Source organism: Halichoerus grypus, chromosome 1 (assembly GCF_964656455.1).
Source record: "Halichoerus grypus chromosome 1, mHalGry1.hap1.1, whole genome shotgun sequence".
NCBI classification, from domain to species: domain Eukaryota; kingdom Metazoa; phylum Chordata; class Mammalia; order Carnivora; family Phocidae; genus Halichoerus; species Halichoerus grypus.
In genome coordinates this window covers 209,637,691-209,662,403 of record NC_135712.1, presented here as the reverse complement: position 1 = coordinate 209,662,403, position 24,713 = coordinate 209,637,691, and the positions used below count along the sequence as shown (strand labels likewise).

The 24,713-nt window shown below is 41.1% G+C and overlaps 1 protein-coding gene across 3 annotated transcripts in view; it reads left to right on the top strand.

Moving 5' to 3' along the window:
* Positions 1-3,721: 3,721 nt before the first annotated feature.
* LOC118552901 (zinc finger protein 559-like) overlaps positions 3,722-24,713 on the top strand; it is a 28,525-nt gene continuing 7,533 nt past the window's right edge. The window contains exons 1-6 of one of the 3 annotated variants that reach the window (XM_078055908.1): positions 3,722-3,783; positions 8,756-8,818; positions 9,431-9,511; positions 10,166-10,292; positions 11,412-11,494; positions 15,610-18,715. In XM_078055908.1, coding sequence (XP_077912034.1) covers positions 8,816-8,818; positions 9,431-9,511; positions 10,166-10,292; positions 11,412-11,494; positions 15,610-15,618 — 303 coding nt within the window. In that variant the 5' untranslated portion in view covers positions 3,722-3,783; positions 8,756-8,815 and the 3' untranslated portion in view covers positions 15,619-18,715. Of the gene's footprint in view, positions 3,784-8,755; positions 8,819-9,430; positions 9,512-10,165; positions 10,293-11,411; positions 11,495-12,029; positions 13,206-15,609; positions 18,716-24,713 lie in introns of those variants that run through there. The other 2 variants (XM_036119661.2, XM_036119662.2) reach the window with 2 other exon arrangements.

Here is a 24,713-nt window from a genome sequence, read left to right as displayed (position 1 = left end):
TCTACAACTCTGGCCCCCTATTTTTCATGTGTCTACCTAAGAGTTCTTTTTAGATGGTTTTTGTTTGTTTGTTTGTTTGTTTGTTTGTTTGTTTTGTGGTAGGCAGAATAATGCCCCTGCCAAAGATGTCCATGTCCTAATCCCCAGAATTTGTGAATGTATTATTTTGTATGCCAAAGGGGACTATGCAGGTGCGGCTAAATTAAGGTTCTTGAGACGGGGGAATTATTGAGGTGGGCCCAATGTAATCACAGGGATCTTTATAAGTGAAAGAGGGAGGCAGTAGGGTCAGAGTCAGAGGAAGAAGTGTGAGAATGGAAGCAGTGATCAGAGTGATTTATGGTCATGAGCCAAGGAATGGAGACAGCCTCTAGAAGCTGAAAAGGTAAGGAAACGAATTCTCCCCTAGAGTCTCCAGAAGAAACACAGCCCTCTGGACACACTGAATTTGGCCCAATGAGACCCATTTCAAATGCCTGACCTTCACAACTATGAGATAATAAATTTGTTTTGTTTTAAGCTACTAAGTTTCTGGTAACTTCTTATAGCAGCACTAGGAGGCTAACACAGATACTGTAATTAATTGTACCCATAGGGGCTTATACCAGAATTGATTCTGTTCTTTTTTTTTTTAAGATTGTATTTATTTATTTATTTGAGAGAGAGAGCGAGAGTGAGCAGGAGGGAGAGGGAGAGAAAACCTGAAGCGGACTCTGTGCTGAGTGCAGAGCCTGATACGGGGCTCAATCCCAGGATGGTGAGATCATGACCTGAGCCAAAACCAAGAGTCAGACGCTTAACTGACTGAGCTACCCAGGTGCCCCTGATTCTGTTGTTTTAGGGAACTTCAGACAAAACTGACCAGGACCATGACTCCCAGTAGGGTGATGAGGGATACGTGGAGGATATACTTCAGCCAGGCTCCCCATGCAGAGCCAAGCCAATTAAATCATTAAACTGGGTGCAGCAAGAGGTGTTGGCAGCTGAACATATCCTGCTTCAGCTGCCAGCAGGAAGTCCAAGGTAACACAATTGTTCATTACCACTTGTGCTAAAGTGTTTAGAACACTGTCATCGTATGTGGGAAATATACAAAATAGGCCAATAATAATAGGATGAGGCCAAAGGGAATCATATTAGTGCCCAAAAAGTTAATTTTGTTCTGTTAATTCACGTTCAGTATCAAGGGAGGCTGCTTCTCCCTAGAGGTTCTTTGAAGTGTCTAAATGTGAACGTCCATTTCAGAGGTTACCTTGGGGCATGGAGAGGAAGTTTATGGATTGAGACTTTTTTAGAATTTTACTGTGTCATTACAAATTCAGCATCCTCGTCTTACTGCAATTAAACTCACACTTTCCCACCTCCAAAGATCTTGGAGACCGAAACATTGGCCAGATCTCTTAAAAATATTTGTTTCCCTACAGAGTTTCTGTTTCAGATGATAAAAAAGTTTTGGAAATGGACAGTGGGGATAGTTGGACAACTTTGTAAATATACTGAATGCCACTGAGTTGTACGTTTAAAGATGACTGAAGTGGTAAGTTTAAATTTTACCGCAGTTTTTATTTTTTTTTTAAAGATTTTATTTATTTGACAGAGAGAGAGACAGCGAGAGAGGGAACACAAGCAGGGGGAGGGGGAGTGGGAGAGGGAGAAGCAGGCTTCCCGCCGAGCAGGGAGCCCGGGGGCTCGGGGCTCTATCCCAGGGATCATGACCTGAGCCAAAGGCAGACACTTAACCGACTGAGCCACCCGGGCGCCCCTTTACTGCAGTTTTTAAAAACATTTGTTGTCTTCCATTATCTTATCTCATTGGCTGCATTTTTCTCTGAGCAGTGTGTCAGCTACACACACTTTCCGATCTCCCAGGAGGAGCAAAGGAAGGAGCTAGGGAAAGTGTACAAAGGTTTATTTGGGAATAGCAGAGAACTGCAATTTGGGACAAACAACCTACAGCAAAAACCATACACTAGTCCAACAAACAAAGGAGAGAAACGTTATTTTTTGGAGAAGGAGAAAGTTGGGAGGGGTTGTTTTGAACAAGAGTCCATTGGAGAAAAGGAAGAGTTCAGGGTGATGATAGTTTCTCATTGACTGAGTTGCTGGGGAAGTCTATTTCTTATAGGAGATGCAATGTACATCTTCTGTTGGGGAATGTAATTTCCCGTTGAGGATTCTTCTGTTGGGGAGTGTATAATTGATAATTCTTATAGTGATTAAGGAGTGGTATCCTGTAAGAGTTTCCCCTCTGGCCTCCTGACTGCATTTAGTAAGGTTTCTCAGAGTTTCTGAGAATAAATTACAATTCTATCAGAATAGCAGGTTCACTACCTAGTCCTTAACATATCCCAGGGAAACAAATCCCTCAAGCCAAGAAGAATTACAGCAATTCAGAATTCCCTCCCCTTTCACCAAAAGACAATTTAGAGAATTCCTAAGACTTATTGTAGACTGTCCATTTCCAACTTAATGTAATTATCTGCCTCCTTCTATGACATGACTAATGACATCCCTGATGCTCTGCCATGGCTAATATGGAGAAATTTCCCACTCTGGGTCTCCCAAATTATAGTAAGCGCTTTTCTTTTTCTTAGTACTTGAAAGGGATGGCCAAGCTCTTAGACTTTTAAGTCAAAATCATAATGGAAATCAGAGGCCCGTTAGGCATGACAGTTGCTCTCCTAACCCAGTAAAGAAGACAGTAGCCTCAGCTGCACATCTAGACAAACCATCTTTTTTTTTTTTTTTAAGATTTTTATTTATTTATTCGACAGAGAGACACAGAGAGAGAAGGAACACAAGCAGGGGGAGTGGGAGAGGGAGAAGCAGGCTTCCGGCGGAGCTGGGAGCCCTACGCGTGGCTCGATCCCAAGACCCTGAGATCATGACCTGAGCCGAAGGCCGACGCTTAAGGACTGAGCCACTCAGGCGCCCCTAGACAAACCATCTTATTTAAACTTAGGGTCACCTCTTCACCTCCAGCGTAGTAGACTGAGGTGCTGTTGTAGCGTTTTCTCCCTCTTTCCTCAGGTGCAGTTTGCAGCTCCCTTCCCAGGTTAAGGGGAATCACAGACAGGAGGCTGAACTATATTGAAAAAAAATGAATCATGAATAGTGACTTTATGTGGCCATAGGAAAAGCTCGAGTGCAGCGATGCAGCGATGCAGCGATTGTATTCATTATCTCCACCGGAAACGTGCAACAAGCTATGCAATGAAGAGTATGATGCGTTCACGTATGCACCAAGATTTGAAAGCAAATCTTATTCAGTTAAGACATGTAAGAGCACGGGCTGGGGAGGAAAATAAGCCGCTTCGGACCCAGCGGCCCGCTTCGTTCCCGCGGGAGGAAAACGGCATCTCTCCTCCTCCAGTTGGTTGGCACAACGGGCATCTGCGGCCCTCCCTTCCCGCGAGGCCCCGCCCCTTGAGCGGTTCGCGGAGACCCGAAAAGCGCATGCGCAGGGCGGCGGCCATTTTGGCCGCGCGCCACTCCCGCGTCTGAGGGGAAGTCCTCCCCTCTCAGCGGCCGGCCTTGGAGCGCCTACGCGGGAAGGAAGGACCGCGAGGGGGAGGCGCAAGGTTGAAGGTCCCTTCCTCCAAGAGCCGGGGCCGGCCGGGTCCCCGGGGCGGCGACGGTAGCCCCGGGGAGAGGCGTGCCGGCCAGGCCTTTTCTGGTCGTGGTGACTCCGGCTCCTGCGACCCCCGCCCCCGGCAGCCTGGCGGTTGTGTTTCCTGCAGGCGGGCACGCGGTGCACTTGTGGGTGTCGGTTATTGAAATTCGGTAAGTTCTCCGCTGGAGAGAGGGACCTTTGCAGGTTCTTAGGGAGCACGTGTGTGTGACACAGATAGATGCAGGAGTGGATGAATTCGCCGAAGTACAAAACCTAGCGCGGCGGAGCCTGCCAACGCCCGGCGCTTCCAGTGTAGGAGTCTCTGAGGGGAAGGACGAGGCTGGCCCGCTGCCGTTAGCTGGACTTGAATTGACCTAAAGTAACATGAGTTTGGACAGGTGGGTTTTTCTTTCGGGTATTGATCCTTAAAATATGCAGCGGCCATGAAACGAGCATCCGTGGAACCTTCATCCACGTTCACTAATTGTTAAGATTTTGTCTCGTCATATGTATTGTTAGGATGAACCAGTCAATGGTAAATTGCAGACATTCACTTCACCCCTTAATGGTAAGCATGCATCAGGACAATCTTCTACTAAAAACAGCTCCAGGAAGTAGAATTTCTCCAGTTTTCCGAAAGTATCTATTAGAGTTGTCGGGATTTTTTTGGGAGCTAGGATCCGAACAAGATTTGCAAATCGCATTTTGTTTTAGCTCTCTGATCCCTTTTACCTAAAATGTTTGCCTGCATTTAAAAAAAAAAAATAGTTTTGGTTCTTGAACGTTCCAGGAGAATTTTACTGTAAAATGTTGGCATTCCCATATGATGTTGTTTTCCTGTGATTTCATGTATTTATTTATTTGTCAGAGAGAGCGCACAAGCAGGGGGAGCAGCAGGCAGAGGGAGAAGCAGGCTCCCTGCTGAGCAGGCGGCCTGATGTGGGAGTCCATCCCAGGACTCTGGGACCCTGACCTGTGCGGAGGGCAGAGGCTTAGCGGACTGAGCCGCCCAGGCGTCCCTTCCTGGGATTTCATTTAATTAACTTGTCTGTTTCTTGTAAAGGAGACTTGGGTCTAGAGCAGTACTATATATATTGTGAAGTACAGATGTAATTTTTTATAATTTTTAGTAAACAAATAAAAATTTTAACCTGAGGGGCGCCTAGGTGGCTCAGTCGGTTAAGCGTCTGCTTTGGGCCCAGGTCCTGATCCCAGGGTCCTGGGATCCAGCCCCGCTTCCCGCTCCGAGCTCAGCGGGGAGCCTGCTTCTCCCTCTCCCTCTGCCTGCCTGTCTGCCCACTTGTGATCTCTCTGTCTGTCAAATAAATAAATAAAGTCTTTAAAAAAGTAAAAATTTTAACCTGTGAAATTATTTTTAGTGTGTCTTATTTAATCCAACTTACCCAGTTATCAGTATAAATTAGTGAAATTAATGACTAATGTAGTTAGTAGAGAATTATTAATGAGAAATTTTACATTTCTTTCCTTTTGTGATAAGTTGCTGGAACCCAGTGTGTATGTACACTGGATCTCAGCGTGGATGCTGAGTCTTCACTGGAAATTCTTGATCTGTATTTAGCTCTTACTGTTTTGCTGTAGAAAAAGATCTCCAAACCCAGATTGTTCAAACATACTGAAAAGTTTTTTAGTAACTGAATCAATTTTATTTCTAAATTCTAATTCATTAAAAGTAAATACAATTAAGAATCTAGTCCCTCAGTCACACTAGCCACATTTCATGTTCACAGTACCCAAAGAACCAGCCAGTGCTTGCCTGGTTAGACTGCAAACTTAGACACTTGAACGTTTCTGTATACTTTGTATTGTATCAGGAAGCAGGTAAGTGCAAGTTGTCTCATTGTTAGGAATGAGAAGCATTGAGTCAAGGTGCACTTCTCTCATAGTTATATTTTTGAGGTAATCCTTGGGTGGTACTTGGCAACAGGGGAATCTGTTTCCTAACAGCCTTTTTTTTTTTTTTTTTTTTTAAGATTTTATTTATTTGACAGAAACACAGCAAGAGAGGGAACACAGCAGAGGGAGTGGGAGAGGGAGAAGCAGCTTCCTGCAGAGCAGGGAGCCCAGTGCGGGGCTTGATCCCAGGACACTGGGATCACGACCTGAGCCAAAGACAGGTGCTTAACGACTGAACCACTCAGGCGCCCCTCCTAACAGCCTTTCATCCAAGGGTTTCACATCACTTGTCAGTTTTTGCCTCAGTCTGTTTTTACATGGGGGCAGGGGTGTTACAAAATAGTGTTTTTCCTGTCATTCCTTCTCCATTCTTTAGCTATTCAGCTTTCTTTCCCCACCTCCCCTGTCCTCTCTACTATTTTCTTTTTGGAGTATCACAATATATTCTTGGACTTTTCTTTCATTCACTATTATTTTGATGCTCAAGCTGTCCCAAATTTGCCCAAGGGTAGTCCTTTTGAATCCTGTGTCCCTTCAGCGTGAATCCTTTTAGTATTTAAACCCTATTAGTCTTTAAAATAAATTCCCAGTTCACTTTGTACTTTTTTTTTTTTTTAAGATTTATTTATTTGAAGGGCGCCTGGGTGGCTCAGTTGGTTAAGCGACTGCCTTCGGCTCAGGTCATGATCCTGGAGTCCCTGGATCGAGTCCCGCATCGGGCTCCCTGCTCGGCAGGGGGTCTGCTTCTCCCTCTGACCCTAACCCCTCTCATGCTCTCTGTCTCTCATTCTCTCTCTCTCAAATAAATAAATAAAATCTTTAAAAAAAAAAAAAAAAAAAAAAAGATTTATTTATTTGAGAGAGAACACAAGCAAGGAGGAGGGGCAGAGGGAGAGGGAGAAGCATGTTGAGTAGGATGTTGAATGGAAGACGCTAGACACAAATTAATGCATATCGTATGATTTTATATGAAGTTCAAAAACAGGCAAAATTACAGTGTTAGAAGTCAGAATAGTGCTTCTATTTGAGGAGAAAGGAGTAATTTAGATGAGGCATATGAGTGCTTCAGGGTGGAGAATTTCATGATAACGTACTGTACACTAGTAATTCTACACTTGTTTGAATGTGTAATTCAATAAAATGTTTGAAAAATTAACTGTAATTTCCAGGTATTTGAAAAGACCAACAAAATGAACATAAAGCATAAATAAAAAAAATAAAAGTATAAGTAAGGAAGGAATTTTTAAAAGGCAGATTTAATGAAAAAAAGAACTAAGAGGTTTTTTTAGGAAAAAAGTAGATAAACTTTGGGCAAAGTCTGATTTAGCACTCCACCTACTCAACATTTTATACCCTCTGGTAGGACTTGGGATTGGTCAGATCTCCTACATGAGTGTTTCTAAACTGATATGCCATTGAAGTAGAGCAGTATTTGAAATGTATTCTGAGTTTATTTTGTTTACCATGGAATTGTTCTAGTGCTTTGGGTCAAAAGTTGAATGTCACTTTTTAGGCAAGTCAGATGCCAGTTTTTCAAGAGCCTTCTGAAATGGTTGTTTTTGTATTCTGTCTTTATCTTTTGCAGAGCTAGTTCTGAGTTTGCTAAGAAAAATCCTTGGGTGTATGTGTGTGTGTGTTGGGGAAGGCAGAGGATAATATTCCTTATCTGTTCATATTTTTTCCCTAGCGCTTAACACCAACTAATAGAATACAGATTTATTGTTTAGTATCTGCTTAGCCCTTTGGAATGTGAAAAATCTAAGGTATGGGGCATTTTCTGTTAATTACACTGTGCTCTCCTCAGTGCACAGTGTATTATGTAGCAAAGGGAAGGACCTTCGTAAAAATTTGCATAATGAATGAAGGCAAAAGCTGATATAAGGACTTGAAGGAAGGCAACTGGGCCTATGTGGTTTTGCCAGCTGGAGGAGCTCAAAGGTGTCTGAATTAAATAAACCGTTTGGGCTGGGGATCCTCAAGACCACCCTCATGCTCAGCAATGCAGTAGGACTCACAAGACTCATGCTGGTAAACCCACCATTATAGTTTATAGAATACAGATCAGAATCCGCAAAGGGATAAGACACATGGGATTAATTCCAAAACAAACCAGGCACAAGCATCCAAGTGTCTTTTCCCAGTGCAGTCAAATGGGCATTGCTTAATATTCCTAGTAATAATGTGTAACATCGCATGTGAAATATTGCCAACCAAGGAAGCTCACCCGGTACATTAGATTATTCAATTGGACTGCTGTAACAAAAATATTATAAATTGGGTGGCTTATAAACAACAGAAATTTCTCACAGTTCTGGAGGCTGGGAAAATCAAGATCAAAATGCCAGCAGATACGGTGTCAGGTGAGGACCTACTTAACTGGTTAATGGAAGGCAGTCTTCTCACTGTGTTATCACATGGCAGAAGGGGCAAGGTAGCTCTCTGGGGTCTCTTATAAAGGCACTAATCCCATAATTACCTCTCAAAGGCCCCATCTCCAGAAACCATCACACTGGGGATTAGGTGACAATGTATGAAGAGGCAGGGAGGTACAAACATTCAGTCTATAGTCCCTGAGCTTTGGTGTCCAGGTTTTCATTGTGGGTCAGTCCCATAGGCATGTACCACTGACTTCAGCCACTTAGGCTCCAGCCTGAGTTCAAACTGTTAGAACATTGCCCAAAGACTCGGGCATATAAAAACAGATGTTCACCATAAATCACATTGTTAGCATAAACTATCTCGTCCAACTGGTAACTGTGTGGCCCAAGGCTTCAGACATTACCAGGCAGGGTATTCCATGGACTCAGGTTGTCTCCCACAAGCCCCGCCAAGAGTAGATCTGAAGACAGGCTTTTTTCAGGAAAGTGCAGGATTTGAGCAACCCAGACCTGCTGAATTAATCATTTCTTGCACACCATTTTATAATCGTCCAGGTATGTTGGCAAATAACAATAACCTTAGGAGTTCAGGCTTTTGAGCTAGAGTAACCTGTATTCAGACTCTGGCTCTTCCTAATTGGTGATTTTGGGCCAGTGACTACTTCTATATCCATGTAGATTGCCTCAGCTGTGGAATGACAGTAATAATCACCATGTTGATAATCATATGAGCTACCACTGCTTCTGGCACATAATAGGTATTCAGTAACTGACGATTGTTATTTATATTCATGTGGTATACTCTACAATTTTTAATGGCTTTCATGTAATGTAACTTCATCTTCTACAGAGAGCTGACTAATGAATGATGCTTCATGACAGCTGAGTACTACCTGTTGCTTAAAGACTGATGGTGTGTGGCAAGACTCCACTGCTACTTAATCAAGAGGAATTGAGATTGACCTATCTCCACTAAAATCAGACACTGTCTTGAAGGACTTTGGGAACAAGAGGGTTCAGGGAGGTTTTACTGTCATACCCACAGGATGCCAGCCATTGATCTTTTCTCTTGTGGTAAGTCCTTGTTGATGCTCCTGTCAGACTGTTTTACCTGGCTTGTGAACAGCCTGTCTTGTGGTCAGTGTCTAAGCAGACCTGTTTCTGTACTGTCCAGGAGGGGGCTTAAGTAGATAAGAACATTCTGATGTCTACGTCCTGGGATTTGGGAAGGAGGGGTGGGTATTTTTGTGGGAGAGAGTCTGCTTAATCACGTGATGAGATTCATTATTGTTGGCCAAAGAAAACAACTTTAGCTCTCTGGACTTTAAATTTCTTTTTCTGTAAAATGGAATTTTTCCTCCCAAAGCTCAAAACCCTTCTGATTTCAGATGAGGATGAGGTAGTCTGCTTGGGTATTTTATGGCAACAGCAGGTGTGTCAATTTAGAATTAGTATGGAGTAGCTTCTAGCCTGAGTGGGAATTTTGGGCAGTTTGGGTTCTTAGGTTTTATTTCTTCTCCCCAAGGTCACCTTTTTTTTCTGCCTTTGTGAGGAGAAGTCAGAAGAGGAAAGGATAGTGACCAGGTGTCTGACAAATTATTCTCAGGTAAGTAGGAAATTTATTCTTTTATAAAAGTACATGCTTCTTCCTACCAGGTAGACACGTTTTCTTCTAGTGGAACAGAGTTTCTTTATGTATATAGGGCCTGCCTAGGGACTGAGTACCCAGATAAATTTCCTCAGGTTTCAGGATTTTTTATGTGGTTGACAGATGACATAGGGAGATGATACTGTTATCCCAGTACTTACTAATTCAGTCTAGCTCTCATCTGTGCTGATTGTGTGCTCTTAGTGTGCTATGATACACTGTGAGGGAGTGGACATGTGTTTCTCAGAATTTGTGCTATCGCTGGAGGAATGATTCATTTATTCGCCAGCATTTATTGTGTCTGTAATGTGCTCAGATTATGGTAAGTCCTGTCCATAGAGAAGAATAAGACTAGAAAAATGAACAATGTAGCTGTGGTGAGATACGTTCAATTGGGTAAAAGAGGTGCTCTTAAAGCTATATGACTGGATGAGGTCACCAGTGAGTATGTCCAGGTAGAGAGGAGAATGGGCATGAGGACCATCAAGCCCTGGGAGAGATGATGGGAGAACGTGGAACGCTATCTAAGCTTTGGGTCTCCCATTCTCTTTCTCCAGTGAACATGGGTTTAGATGGCAATTGCCTGATGCTGGGATGTTTGTGATGGTTTAGGACCCAGTGACCTTTGAGGATGTGGCTGTGGAATTCACCCAGGAGGCGTGGATTTTGCTGGATCAAACTCAGAGAAGGCTGTGCAGAGATGTGATGCTGGAGAACTACAAGAGTCTGGCTGCAATAGGTAAGGTTGGTGCCATGTCTTCATTTAGCTTTTTCTGGAACAAATCTTTCTTAAATGACTGTATTCTAGACTCTGTGCTGACTAACGGCAATGCAGTGGTAAAAAGAGCAGACATTGTTTCTGTTCTTGTAGATCTTACCTTGAAGTGGCTTCCTCTTGAAAATGAAGATCTGTTTGTTGTTCTGGTTTTATTTTCTCTGTGGATTGAAAGGCTTAGGACTTCAAAAATGTTTCGAAATACAAGTTTGAGCCGGGGCTTCAGGGGAAAGATCGGCACCCTTTTTGGTGAACAATGAGAGAGTATGTGTTCGCATTTTAGTTTCATTTGAAAGTTTATTGGTCTGAAAAACAAAGTTTATTGGTTTGATAAAGTTGTCACGAACATTTTATTGTTTCTCAAGTTATACCTGACAGTATTTGGTATCCCTGGAGGGGGGTCCTGATTTATGGAATTATTTGTCATCCCTTACATGTTCTTGTATCAAGCTTCTTTCTCTGAGAGCCAGTACCAGCTGTGCAGACCAGGTCTGATCTTTCAGGTGGAACAAAAAGGAGAGTGGAGGATGGTGGGAAGGGTTTGCAAAGTAAGGGAAAAGGGAGAGGTGATTTCTTTATGAAAAACAGCAGGAATCTAGGAACTGTGGTCTGTTTGGAAATGTTAAATAGGAAGCTTTTGAAGATGGATTTTTCCTGAGAATGCTGGTGCCTTTGGTTTCTGTGGTTCCTTGGGTACTTTAGACTTCTCTTTAACTTTCATCCACTTCTCTGAAACTTCCTTTTGGCCTGACAGTAAGATCTATTTCTTTAAATTTTGCATTTAGCTCTTTATTCATTTTCTTTCATCTTTGCTTTCCTGGTTATGCTGCTTTCTGTTCACCATCAGTCTCAACATTTATAGAATCATTTCTTAGGAAATCACCTACCAACTTGACCAGCACCTTATCATTGCCAGACTCTTAATGTAGTCAGATTTCTCAATCTCTGTGTATTCATTTCTTTTTATTTTATATTTTAAGTCAGTCTTTGAAAGTAAGTAGACATCGGCCTTTATTTTTTTAACACTTTCCTTCCATCATTTATTTCTCCAAGACCTTAATGTGTTTTTTAATCTTATTTCAGATTGGGAGATTTGTCTTAATACCAAATGGTCAGCACCTCAGCAGAATATTTTGCAGGGGAAAACACCCAGTGTGGTAGAAATGGTAAGATTCTCAGTGTGTAATTCCTTGCCTTCCACACCAGTGGAAGATTGGAAATTCCATAAGATAGAAAAGCAACATGATAACCATAACAGACATTTGGGGCTAGTGTTATTCATCCCAAACAAAACTGTTTCTCACAGAGTCTCTGAGCATTATGAATTTGACAAACCCTTTATATACTCCCCGAGATATATTCACACAGTGTTCACTCAGTATTTCCATATACATAATTTAGATACAGTTTTGGATAAGTAATTTCATCTCAGTCAGTTATCAACTAAACTCTGTAAGAATCCCTGTGAAAGTAAAGACTACAACAGAACTTTTTAGCAGAATGGTCACATCATTCTGCTTGAAAGCACTCAGGTCTGGAACCATGCATTGCATGCAGTGAAAATGGAAGAAAAAACAAAATCTTCAGTCATACTGATTTGTTTCCTGTGTAGTAGAACAGAATTCAAGGCAGAGGGGAGGATCTCTGAATGTAATAAAGCTGAAAAACTTTTGTAAGTCATCATAATCTCTTCATCAACAGGAGAGAAGCCATACTGGAGAGGAATTGTTTAATTTTAACCATTGGGAAGAAGCCTTGAGTGAACACTCCTGCTTTAAGATTTACAGATTACTCACATTAGGAAAAAACTTGTGAGTGCAACCTCACAAGTATGTATGTACTTGTATGTAAAAGCCTTCACAAAGAACTCTGCCCTTAATCTATACAACAAAACCCATGATGGAGAAAAGCCTCCTAAGTGTAATCAGTGGTGAAACAGTTTTTAGCCAAAATCCACATCTGTTTGTGAGAAAACTTATACTCGAAAGAAACCCTGTAAATGCACGGACTGTGGGAAAGGCATTCCTTCTTCCTTACACCTTAGAGAATGTGTAAGAATTCATAGTGGAGAAAGGCCACATACCTTTAAGGAATGTAGGAAAGCTTTTTCTCATTCTACAGGCCTTTTTGAGTATATGCAAATGAACAATAGACAAAAGTCCTACAAATCTAAAGAGTGGGAAAACCTTTATCTGATCTTGTCTTATTCATCATTTAAGAACTCAAAGTGAACTGATGCCTATGGAATGTAAGAAATTTGAGAAAGCCTTTCCTTGTTCCCTAAATCTTGCTAAATGTATACGGTTTCATATGAGAGACACACACTGTGTTTGCAAGGAGTGTAGTAAAGAGTTTACTTGTTTCCCAAAACTTAATATTCACATGTGAGTTCACACTGGAGAAAAACCATATGAGTGTAGTAAATGTGAGAAAACCTTTACCGATTCTTCAGGTCTTATAAACACGAACTCACACTGGAGAGAAGCCTTATGAATGTAAGGAATGTGGGAAAGCCTTTAGTAACTCATCTTGCTTTAAAAGTCACATGCAAACTCCCTTGAGTAAAACCCTATAATTGTAAGCAGTGTGGGAAAACCTTTAAGAATTCACAGTATAGAAAGAACTTTTGAATGTAAGGAATATGGGAAGTCATTTAGGTATTCTTTGCACTTTAGTCGACATAACACATACTGGAGAAAAGCCATGTAAATGTAAAAAGGGTGGGAGAGCCTTCACTATTTCATCAGGCTTTACAGTACACATGAGAACTCACACTGCTGGATGACCTTTTGAATGTAAGGACTGTGGGAAAGCCTTTACTCGGTTCACATATCTTTTTTTTTTTTTTTTTTTTAAGATTTTATTTATTATTTGTTAGAGCACAAGCAGGGGGAGTAGCAGGCAGAGGGAGAAGCAGGCTCCCTGCTGAGCAAGGAGCCAGATACGGGACTCGATCCCAGGACCCTGGGATCGTGACCTAAGCTGAAGGCAGACACTTAGCCAACTGAGCCACCCAGGTGTCCCTCAGTCCACATACTTTATTCAACATTTAAGAACTCATAGTGGGGAAAAGGCATATATAGATGAGGAATGTGGGAAAACCTTTACTACTTCATGCCTTACAGAATGTATAAGATTTCACTCTTGAGCGAAGCTTACGCTTGCAAAGAATATGGGAAAGCCTTTAATACTTTCTCTTAGAAAACATATACTAATTCATAGTGAAGGTAACCTTATTAATGAGGAATGTAGGAAGGCTTTAGCTCTGCCTTATACTTTACTATTCAGCTCTGATTTCGCAGGTATGAAAAATCTTATAAATGTAAAAAGTGTAGGATTTTTTTTAATTCTTATCCCCCACTTTGGGAAAACATGAAAGCACACATTAGGAGAGATCCCATGAGTGAAAGGGATATAGGAAAGCCTTTGATTATTCTTTGTTATTAGGAAACATAATTCACACTGGAGAGGAACTGTAAATTATAAATCTAGAGAAGGTGGAAAAGACCATGTTAATTTATGTTACATGTAATAAATCACATTGGAGAGATTCTGTGTGAATGTAAAAACAGTGCTTTCAGTAAATATCTTACATTTTTTTTTTATAAAAATTGAAGTGCTAAAAGGGTTTTTTAAATGAAAAACCTTTGTTACAAAAGGTTTTTTGTTTTGTTTTATTACAAAAGATTTTTGAATAAAACCTAAAAGTGTAAGAAATTTGGGAAAGTTTTAGAGTACAAATCTTCACTTACTGCATACAAAAAAGTTACACTGGAAAAGAAAACCATTTTTACTTAAATGAGTTGTCTCTGTGTGTGTGTCTTAAAGTAGACCAATAGTTTTAAAGACCATTGATGTTGAACATCTTTTCACATACTTGTCATCCATTTATCTTTGGTGAAATGTATGTTCAAATATCTTTTTTCTTGTTAGAGTCTTTGGTTTGTTATTATTGAGTTTGGTTTTCTTAATGAACAGATTTATTGAGGTATAATTGCCATGCAATAAACTACATATTTTAAGTGTATGACCTGCGTTTTGATGCATACACACATCCATGAAATCATCGATTGTTTTCCTGTACACTAGCAATGAACAAATAGAATTTGAAATTGCAAACACAATACTATTTATATTAGCACAACAAAATATGTGCAAAGTCTATATGGGGAAAATTACAAAACTCTGATGAATGAAATCAAAGAACTAAATAAATGGAGAGGTATTTAATGTTCATGGATAGACTCTGTATTGTCAAGATGTTCTTCCCAACTTGACTAATAGATTCAATCCAGTCAAAATTCCAGCAACTTATTTTGTGGATATTGACAGACTGATTCTGATGTTTATATGGAGATGCAAAAGACCCAGAATAGACAACACAATATTGAAGGAGAAGAACAAAGTTGGAGGACTGAAACTACCTGGCTTCAAGACTTAATATAAAGCTGCATTAAGACGGCTGGTGGTGGTAAGAGAATAGACAGATTGATGGAACAGAACAGGTTGCTGAGAAATAGGCCCACTTAAATAGTCAGCTGATCTTTGACAAAGGAGCAAAGGCAGTGGGAGTGAAGGAAATTCTTTCCAACAAATGATGCTGGAACAATCAGACATCCACATGCAAAAGAATGAATCTAGACACCGAACACTCTTCACAAAAATTAACTCAAAATGCATTGTAAACCTAAGTGGAAAATACAAAACTATAAACTCCTAGAAGGTAACATAGGAGAAAACCTAAATGTCCTTGGATGTAGCAATACCTTTTTAAATATAAAACTGAAGGCTTGATCTGTAAAAGAAAGAATTGATATACTGGACTTCATTAAAATTAAAAACTTAGGCTCTCTGAAAGACCTTGTCAAGAGAGTGAGAAGACAAGTTGGGAGAAAATATTTGCAGAAGACACATTTGGATGAAGGACCGTTACCCAAAATATACAAGGAACTCCTAAAACTCAACAGTAAGAAATAGCCTATCAAAAATGGGCCAAAGACTTTAAGAGACATTTCTCCACAGAAGATGTACAGATGGCAAATAAGCATTTATGAAAAGATGCTCTACATCATGTCATCAGAAAAATACAAATTAAAATGAGATAGCAGTACACATCTATGAGAATGGCCAAAATCTGGAACACTGACAGCACCGAATGCTTCTTTGCTGGTGGGAAAACAAAATTGTACAGCTGCCTTGGAATAGTTTGGTGGTTTCTTATAAAACTAAATGTACTCTTTTTTTTTTTTTTTTTTTTAAGATTTTATTTTATTTATTTGAGAGAGAATGAGAGATAGCACGAGAGGGAAGAGGGTCAGAGGGAGAAGCAGACTCCCCGCCTAGCAGGGAGCCCGATGTGGGACTCGATCCCGGGACTCCAGGATCATGACCTGAGCAGAAGGCAGTTGCTTAACCAACTGAGCCACCCACGCGCCCCAAAACTAAATGTACTCTTACCAAATGATCCAGTATCCAGGGTCCTTGGTATTTACCCAAAGAAGTTGAAAACTTAAGTTCATTCAAAAACCAACACATGCATGGTGTTTCAGAGTTGTTTTGTTTGTTTGCACATGAATGTTTATAGCAGTTTTATTCCTAATTGCCAAAACTTCAATAGGTGAATGAATGCCTTCAGTAGGTAAACGAATAAATAAACTGGCGCATCCTGACAATGGAATATCCAGCACTTAAAAAGAATGAACTATCAGGCCTTAAAAAGACCTGGAAGCACCTTAAATGCATATTACTAAATGAAGGAAGTCAATCTGGAAGTGTTACATACTGTATGATTCCAATTCTTACGACATCATGGAAAAGGCAAAACAATGGAGATCAGTGGTTGTTGGGTTGGGGGAGGGGCAGCTTGGGGTATGAATAGGCAAAGCACAAGGGATTTTGAAGGCAGTGAAATACCTTGTATGATACTATAATGGTGAATATATCATTCTATATTTGTCCATACCTTAGAATGCACAACACAAAAAGTGAACCCTAAGGAACTATGGGTGATGATATGTCAATGTTGGTTCATCAGCTGTAACAGATTTACCACTCTGGTGTGAAATGTTAGTAATGGTGGAGGTTATGCATTGTGGGGGCAGGAGTATATGGAAAATCTCTGTACCTTGCTCAGTTTCATTGTGAACCTAAAACTGTTGTTTAAAAAAAAAAAAAAGTCTTAAAGTGAATAGAGACCTTTGAATCCAAAAACTTTGGGCAGGGAGCAAGATGAAATAGGTCTATAAGACTCCATTAAAAATATGGTCCTATGGGAAAACAAGTATGATTCAGGTAGCAGAACTCCACAGAGAATCATTCCTATGATGCAGTACTGCTCCTTAAAGGAATAGACAAGATATTCCTGTCTTTCAGAATTGCTATGGATCATTGGCTATAGTAGGCCTCCCATTCCTCCCACTCCTTCCTTCCTTTTTTAATGATAAGCAGCCAGCATTTTATTTTTTTTAAGGTTATTTTTTTAGTAATCTCTACACCCAGTGTGGGGTTTGAACTCACAACCCTGAGATCAAGAGTCGCATGCTCTTGTGACTGAGCCAGCCAGGCACCTCCCACGCCTTTCTTAATATGAATGTCTATTCTGATTATCCTTTCCTCCTCTCACAATTATATATATATATATAAATAATATATATATATGGTGTGTGTGTGGGGAGTAAATAACTTGTCTCTTTACTTCACAAATCTTCAAGAGTAACATACTCAAACCAAGCAGTCTTTTCCAGACTTTAGATGTCAAGATTCTGGACATAGAACTTGAGTCTGATACTATGGGCACAAGATTTTGGCATGGTTTTAATAGGCGGTGACTATTTGTGTATGTGGAAGGTATATAAATAATTTGTGGCAGACTGATGATTTTAAAACTTGGCCCCAAAATTCTTTGACACCGTTCCCTCCCCTTGAATCTGGGCATACTTTTGACTTTCCCCTAGAGGAGTACAATATAAATGATGCCATGTGATTTCCCAATCTAGGTCATAAGAGACCGTGCAATTCCCTCCTGGTTATCTTGGCATCTTCCTCTGTTGGGATACTGCCAGTTGGTATGCTTCCCTTGGAAACCAGCAGTTATGCTGTGACATGGAGGGGCTACATGGAGATGCTCCTCTCAACAGTGGAGCAAGATGAAATAGGTCTATAAAACTCCATTTTAGGTCTATAAAACTCCATCAATAGCTAGAGGAATAGCCCTCTAGCTATTTCAAGGAAGGCAACCAGATGCATGTGTGAGTCTCCAGATGACTCCAGGCCCTTGTCTTTGGAGTCATCTTGAGCTGTGTGAGTTTTCCCAGATAAGGCCCTGGTCTTTGTAGAGCAGAGACAATCCATTCATTCCCTTTGTGTCTTGTCCAAATTCCTGACTCATGATCTGTGAAAATAATAAAATGGTGGTGGGTCCACACCAGCAGTTTTCAAACTTTTTGACCTCAGGACTCCTGTATACTCCTTAAAATTGAGCATCCAAAATGCTCTATTATGGGCATTGTATCTATGAGTATTTGACATATTAGAAGTTAAGACAGATGTTTCAAATATTTATAATTCATTTCATAATGTACCTACTTAGGAAAATTACTATTTTCCAAAATGAAAACAAAAAATGTGAGAAGTGAGAGTCTCTTCTTGACCAAACTTTAGTAAGTCTCCTGAACCTTTTCCTGGGTCCATCTGTGCACTTCCTTATAAAATCCAGTTTTAATAAGAGCCCTGCTAAGTCAGTTTAGCAAGAGTTCCCTTATCCTCCACCATCCTTCAGGTGCTTTCTAATCACCCTGGCCTGTCTTCAGCAAAGATTGTTAGGTCAGTTCAGCCAGAATTCCTAACCCCTCTTGTTTCCTCTTAGTAATTTTCCATCCACTGACCCCTATCCTGCTTCTTGGCTATAAGTTCCCACTTACCATGCTGTATTTGAACTTGAGCCCATTCTCTCCCCCACTGTAAAGTCTTGTTGCAGTGGTCCCTGTACCTATCTCGATGGCTGAAAAAAGTCTGCCTTACCATCTTTAACAGGTGTCATTATTTTTTTTCCTTATCAGATGAATGACAAGCTTTACAAAAAAATTTTTATAAATCATTTTTTCTAGCTTAATTGGTGACAGCTGGAGTCTCATACATGCTTCTGCATTCAATTTTTTGCCATAAAATTGATGAAATGTATATAGATGAAATGTATATAGAAAATTAAGCTTCAGTGAGATGCATGGTTGGAAAAGAAAAGTATTTTCATATAATTTTGGCTCTTTGATACTTTGCCAAAATTCAACTAATGGTAGTTTCTTAAAGATTTAGTTGCACTGTGGAGTATGAAGTTCTATCAGTGAACTTTTCCTGTTCTGTTACATTAAAATCCATTGATTTTTCTTGCACTTTGGATATTTTACCTGTATGTGATTTTGTGCCATCATGTGTTAACTCATATAGGAAATAGTGTACTACATTATGCATATTTTTCAAATGTTGACTTATTTTATTATGAAGCATCATGCACTAATATAACTATTGATCATAGCAGAAAGGTTTGTAAATGTTGAGAAACTGCCAACATCATGGTTGCAGATATATACATTTTCCAGATTTTTCTGTTGCCTCAAGGACATTTTTAAGGAAAACTGGATTTCTTTTTTTTTTTTTTTAATGTTTTATTTATTTATTCATGAGAGTCAGAGAAAGAGAGAGAGAGGAAGAGGCAGAGGGAGAAGCAGGCTCCCCACCCAGCAGGAAGCCCGATGCGGGACTCGATCCCAGGACCCTGGGATCATGACCTGAGCCGAAGGCAGATGCTTAACCATCTGAGCCACCCAGGCGCCCAGGAAAACTGGATTTCTTATTTATCATGAGTATGTGGCAACGAAGAATACAATGACTGTGGCACCTGATGCCGCTGCCTTGATTTCTGCCAAGGTGACAGCAATTTTACCCACCATTGCTTTTATATCATATATATAAATGTCAACGTGATGAAATGGTAAATAATAGAACTACTATAACAATAGTTTTGACCTCACAGACTGCCTGAAAGTGTCTTGGGGTCCTTCAGTTTGGCAACCACATTTTGAGAACTGCTGTTATGTATCACTGTGTTTGGGGTAGTTTGTTACACAGCAATAATAACCATAACAGACTTACCCTCTTTCTCTTTTTTATGATTAGTCTCTTCAGTGGTCTAGACAGTTAACTGAGAAAATTCCAGGGTGCTTCAGAATTTGACTTGCTTTTTGCCCAAGTAGAGCCTAGGTGTTAAGGGCTCAGACTGGAGCCTGACTGCTGGACTGTGGGTCCTGCCATTGTTGCTTTTGAGCCATGTGTTTGGGGTGCTTCCCTAAGCCTCTCCTAAGCCTCATTTCCTTTTGCTAAATGAGATCATTAATAAGGCAAATGATTGTTACCAAATGTCAGTGGAAACTTTATAACAGTTAAGTTTTATAACAGTTATGACTCAAGGGTTGGTGAGACCTCCCAACTATTTTGCACTTACTGCATGCCACGAAATGCCCTGAAAGCTTTCCATGGATTGAGTCACTTCATCTTCATTACAACTCTGAGGGAGCCACTGTTCTTATTCTGCTTATGTGATTTATATGACATGAAATATCCACCATCATTTCTGGTGGATTCTAGCTCAGTGTTTCACTTTAAACCATCCAGTTTTTAAAGCTAACAGAGTAACCCCAGCCACTGACTCCAGGCTTTCTGGCCTCATCCAGAATTAACAGCAGCCAAATTCTGTTCCTCTGGGTTCCATATTACAAGTGGCCAGATTTTCGGAATTATTGTGTTCCCCTCAGCAGAGAACTCACAGTTCAATTGGAACACAGATATCTCCACACAGAAACCCATTGTTGATGTTGCAGCTGACCCAGAACTGCCAGCAGAACTGAATCTGCCCTCGCTTTCAAAATGTGGCCAAGTACTAATTGTAAAGAATGTGAAACACGCATTTTGGCAGAAGTGATAGATAGTCGTAGGCTGGACCTTGATAGGAGTGAAGACTGACCTATGGTTTTGCAACTGTGATTGAATAATTTTTCTGAGTTTTTTGATTAATTTTAATGAATAATTTTTATCTCCTTATTTTTACTCCTCCTGTTTCTTTCCCCTCTCATTGTGGAAATTACACAGGCAGTTTCATCCATCTGATTGCACATGCACATTGTGTACAGTCTTGTTAGACATCAAATATTCCAGAATATAAGCATGACAGTAATTAAGCACAGGATTTTATTATTAAGCCACTTATTCTGCAGATCCCAAAATGAACCTGAATACCACCATGGCTGGCACCAGAGACCTATTAAATCACAGTAAAATCATATCAGAATAAGACTGACTTTTTTGCTTCTCATTTTGCTTGTTAGTAATCATTCTTCAAATTCACAGCCACAAATAGAAGGGATGTTAATTTTTCTCCACTGTTTTGGCACCTGTGACTGTACAAATGATTTAATTTCAGGTTATCACAGTTATATGTGTTGGTTTTCAGAAATTTTAAGAAAATGAAAAATTTGTTGCGGTCATCAAAAAAGAAAGAAATCTTCATTTGTCTATTGTAAAAAACTTAGCATTTGGCAAGGGCAGGTAGATAATTTTTTAAAAGTATACACAGGCATTTAATGAAGCTAGAGATTTTAATTTTGGAACCCTGAAATCCTTAGTTTCTGGGAATTTGTATTGAAAAATGTCTCTGCTCTTAACCCATATGTGGTACAATTTTGCCAGGTTTTGATCTTGGTATAAATGGTGAGAGGGACTTTTTTTTAATCCTAAAGTAGTCATTTTTTTTTTAAATCTGAAAACTTGGTCAATAATGCACAAACCAGAAATACAAATGCAGACATTTCTAATGGAAGAAGAGCTACGCATTGAGATTGAAAGCCTGTTCTCAATTTGAGGTCCTTTTTGCTATAAGAGCGTAAGGATTTTAGGCAAGTGCATCACAAAGTGTTCTTGTATTTGTATGAGCCAGTGGTGGCCTAGTATAAATAACATGGCTTTTTATAATGCTTGTGAGGAAATCTCCAGCATTTCTACCCTGCTTACCCCAAATCTGGATGGACTGTCAAAGCCCTTAGGGGCCCCAGTGAGAGAAGTGTGTGTTATTAGTTAGTTCTCAAATGAGATTCATGCGAATGGGAAATTCACATCTGGTGCAGTAGTTTTTTATGCCAACCCCATTCATGTCCCCAGGTTCTGCTTGGCACCTTGAAGGCATCTATGTGGGTTCCCTCTGTTTATCTTTGATATAAAAATTAGTGCCCTGCCCCAAATGTTTGTAGCCATGGGAGGTAGGATCAGCCCTTGGTAGTCCTTTGAGTAGAAGAGCTTTGAGGTGAGGGCCTAGGGTTCACTGTGGCAGCAGGGAGCAGATCCAGTTGTGAGAAGACATTCAACTAACTGAATTTCTGGACCATTTGACTCTGGAATTTCCTTTTCCAACCCTCATCCCCCCAAAAACTGTTAAACGATAGAATCAAATTTCATTAGTGAGCTCTTTTCTAGGCTGTATTTCTTTTTTTTAAGATTTTATTTATTTATTTGAGAGAGAGAGCACCTGAGAGGGGGGAGGGTCAGAGGGAGAAGCAGACTTCCTGCTGGGCAGGGAGCCCAATGCGGGACTCGATCCCGGGACTCCAGGATCATGACCTGAGCCGAAGGCAGTCGCTCAACCAACTGAGCCACCCAGGCGCCGTAGGCTGCATTTCTGTGAACAAGCAACCTGATCTGTGCATCTGTACGTGCAGCTTTGTCATTTCCTCTAGGAACGAAAGGCTCTAGGCTTCCAGTGCAGTGCACAAACAATGATGGCCAGGGCAGAGTTATTGGCCAAGGCTGTGTGTGTGTCCAGTGGAGCTCGGGAGGGCTAGTGAGCGTTTTCCTTCTGTCTCAAAATGTCTTGCTTTGTGCCCAAAGACAAGAGTCCTTGGTCAATGAAAGTGTGTAAACGTCCTCACAGTTCAGCTAGAACTTTGTAAGGCTGTGCTCATTATGTGGTAAAGAAAAGACCCTAGCTTCCTTGAAATCTCTTTTGGGGGAAATATAGATTGAAAATTTTACATTTTTAAATTTTTTTAAGTTTATTTAATCTACACCCAACATGGGGCTGGAACTTAAAACCCTGAGATGCTCCACCAACTGAGCTAGTCAGGTGCTGGAAATTTTTCTGTTTTAAACACATGGTTCTAATCTATAAATTTAATGTTAGTATTTAGGTTCCTAGCACTTAAAGGGCCTTCTGTTTACTGGAAGGCATTTTATGGAGCCCTCTGCCTGAGAAGCACAGCCCACCACGAAGGGATTGAGATTTCTTTTAACCACAGATCTCCACACTACTGGGTAGTTTCATTAAATAATATTAATAATGGTTCTCTTAATTCTTAAATCCTTCTGTGTCTAGGCAGATGTTTTATTCATGGGGGTGTCAGGAAAAGTCACAAAGGGGGTTATGGAGCTTTTTTAAATCGTGAGTTTTGGAGTGTCTAAATATAGGAACAACAACCCCAAAGGATGTAATATCCACCTTTTTCTCTACCAGATTGGGATTTTCACTTTTATATCATGGACTCCGTTTATGCAGATTTAAGTCAATTCTCGGGGCCCTAATAAAATACCATTTTTTGGTGGGTAATTTAAACCGATGATTGATACCCAACGTTTTGTTGTTTAATTTTTGCTTTTTGTTTTTAAATACCAGGATATAATTGTTTAAATTGAGTCCGACCTCGGTGGGGACTTACTTTGGTTAGGAAGATAGGAGGGGCAGTGACCTCACAGGTGAATCCATAATGGCTTAGAAGTGAGGTTTAGGCCCCTTTTCCTGTGCCGCTCAGCCCCTTTTTCAGTCTTGAGAAACTACTTTTTCCCCTTGGGTAGGTCTTATAGCGTCAAAGACGGCTCTGCGATCAAAAGCAAGTTGCTCAGCGCTTCGCGTTGCCCGTTTACTCGTTTTTATGTCTGCACCTAAGGTGGGGCGTGAACTCACCACCCGAGGTCAAATGTGGGATACCCTACGGACGGAGCCCGCCAGGAGCACTCCCCTTCCTCTGAGGGAATAAAAAACTTACTTCTGCACTTTTACCCAGCAGCGCCTCGGCCACGAGCAACCCGTGGCCGGAAGCGGAAGTGCGTCCGGCGGGTGCTCTCTTCCGGGGCCGCTGCGGAAGCTGAGACCCGCTTTTTTGTCCATTGGCGGTTTACTTCGCCTGGCTGTAGCCCAGGTGTGGTTATGCGGGTTAAAGATTGCTGTGCGGGATTGGGGAGGGGTCAAGGGCACGGTGTCCAGCACCAGCTCTTCCGGGGTCACGGCACTCTCTCCGGGCCTCATCGCGCGCCTTTCCGCACCGGGGCCCCCGGGTGTCCCTGCTTGTCCTCCCTGAGCCTCGACCCCCTTGCATCCGCGGCCCGGCCGTCGGGCCCCGAAAGGAAGCAGGTGGGGAGATGCGGTCAGGGTGCTACTGGGAGGTCTTCAGCCCATCCCCTGTACGCCTCTCTTTAAAATTCTCCCCCGAATTAGTTATTTTTCCACAAGAAAATGCCCTTTTCTGTATTTCACTTTCTGTGTTAACGGCATTGCCTTGAAATACTCGTAAGTTCAAAGATCTTTCCTCACCACCCACCCCCCCACCCCCGCTTGGAGTTCTGGGGATACATCCTAGTCCCTGTGGACTGACGATTGAGTTGTTCCCCTCTGTATGGGCTTGTGCGTGTTTCTTCCCATTCCTACACCAGGGTCGATTTTTAGAGGTAAAGTTGTTGGGTCGTGTGTAGTATTTCTAGGTACTGCCAACCGCCCTGGTCCATGGGCCTTGTTCTTTTTTTTTTTTTTTTAAGACTTTATTTATTTATTTGACAGAGAGATAGGGAGAGAGGGAACACAAGCAGGGGGAGTGGGAGAGGGAGAAGCAGGCTTCCCGCTGAGCAGGGAGCCCGATGCGGGGCTCGATCCCAGGACCCTGAGAACATGACCGGAGCCGAAGGCAGTCGCTTAAGGACTGAGCCACCCAGATGCCCCAGCCTTGTTCTATTTTGAAGCTTCAGAGTGTTTATTTTCCATCTAGCAAGTTGCAGACCTCTTTGGTTTTCAAATAATTTGCCTGTAGATTCTTGGATGTTTACGTAACGGTCATATCCTCTGTGAATAATGACAGATTTATTCTTCCTCTATAATCTTCCGATCTGTTATGTCTCCCTATCCTTGTTCCCCCATCCCCACCCTGCATTTCTCCCCAACCCTCCCTAATATCCAACACTGGCTAAGACTTCAAACTTGACTAGAGGAGTCACCACTGTCTTTTTCCATGTTTCAAAGGCCCTCAGCTTATCCCTAGAAGTTACTGTTTGTTCTAAGTTCTGATACATTTTCCAGTTAAA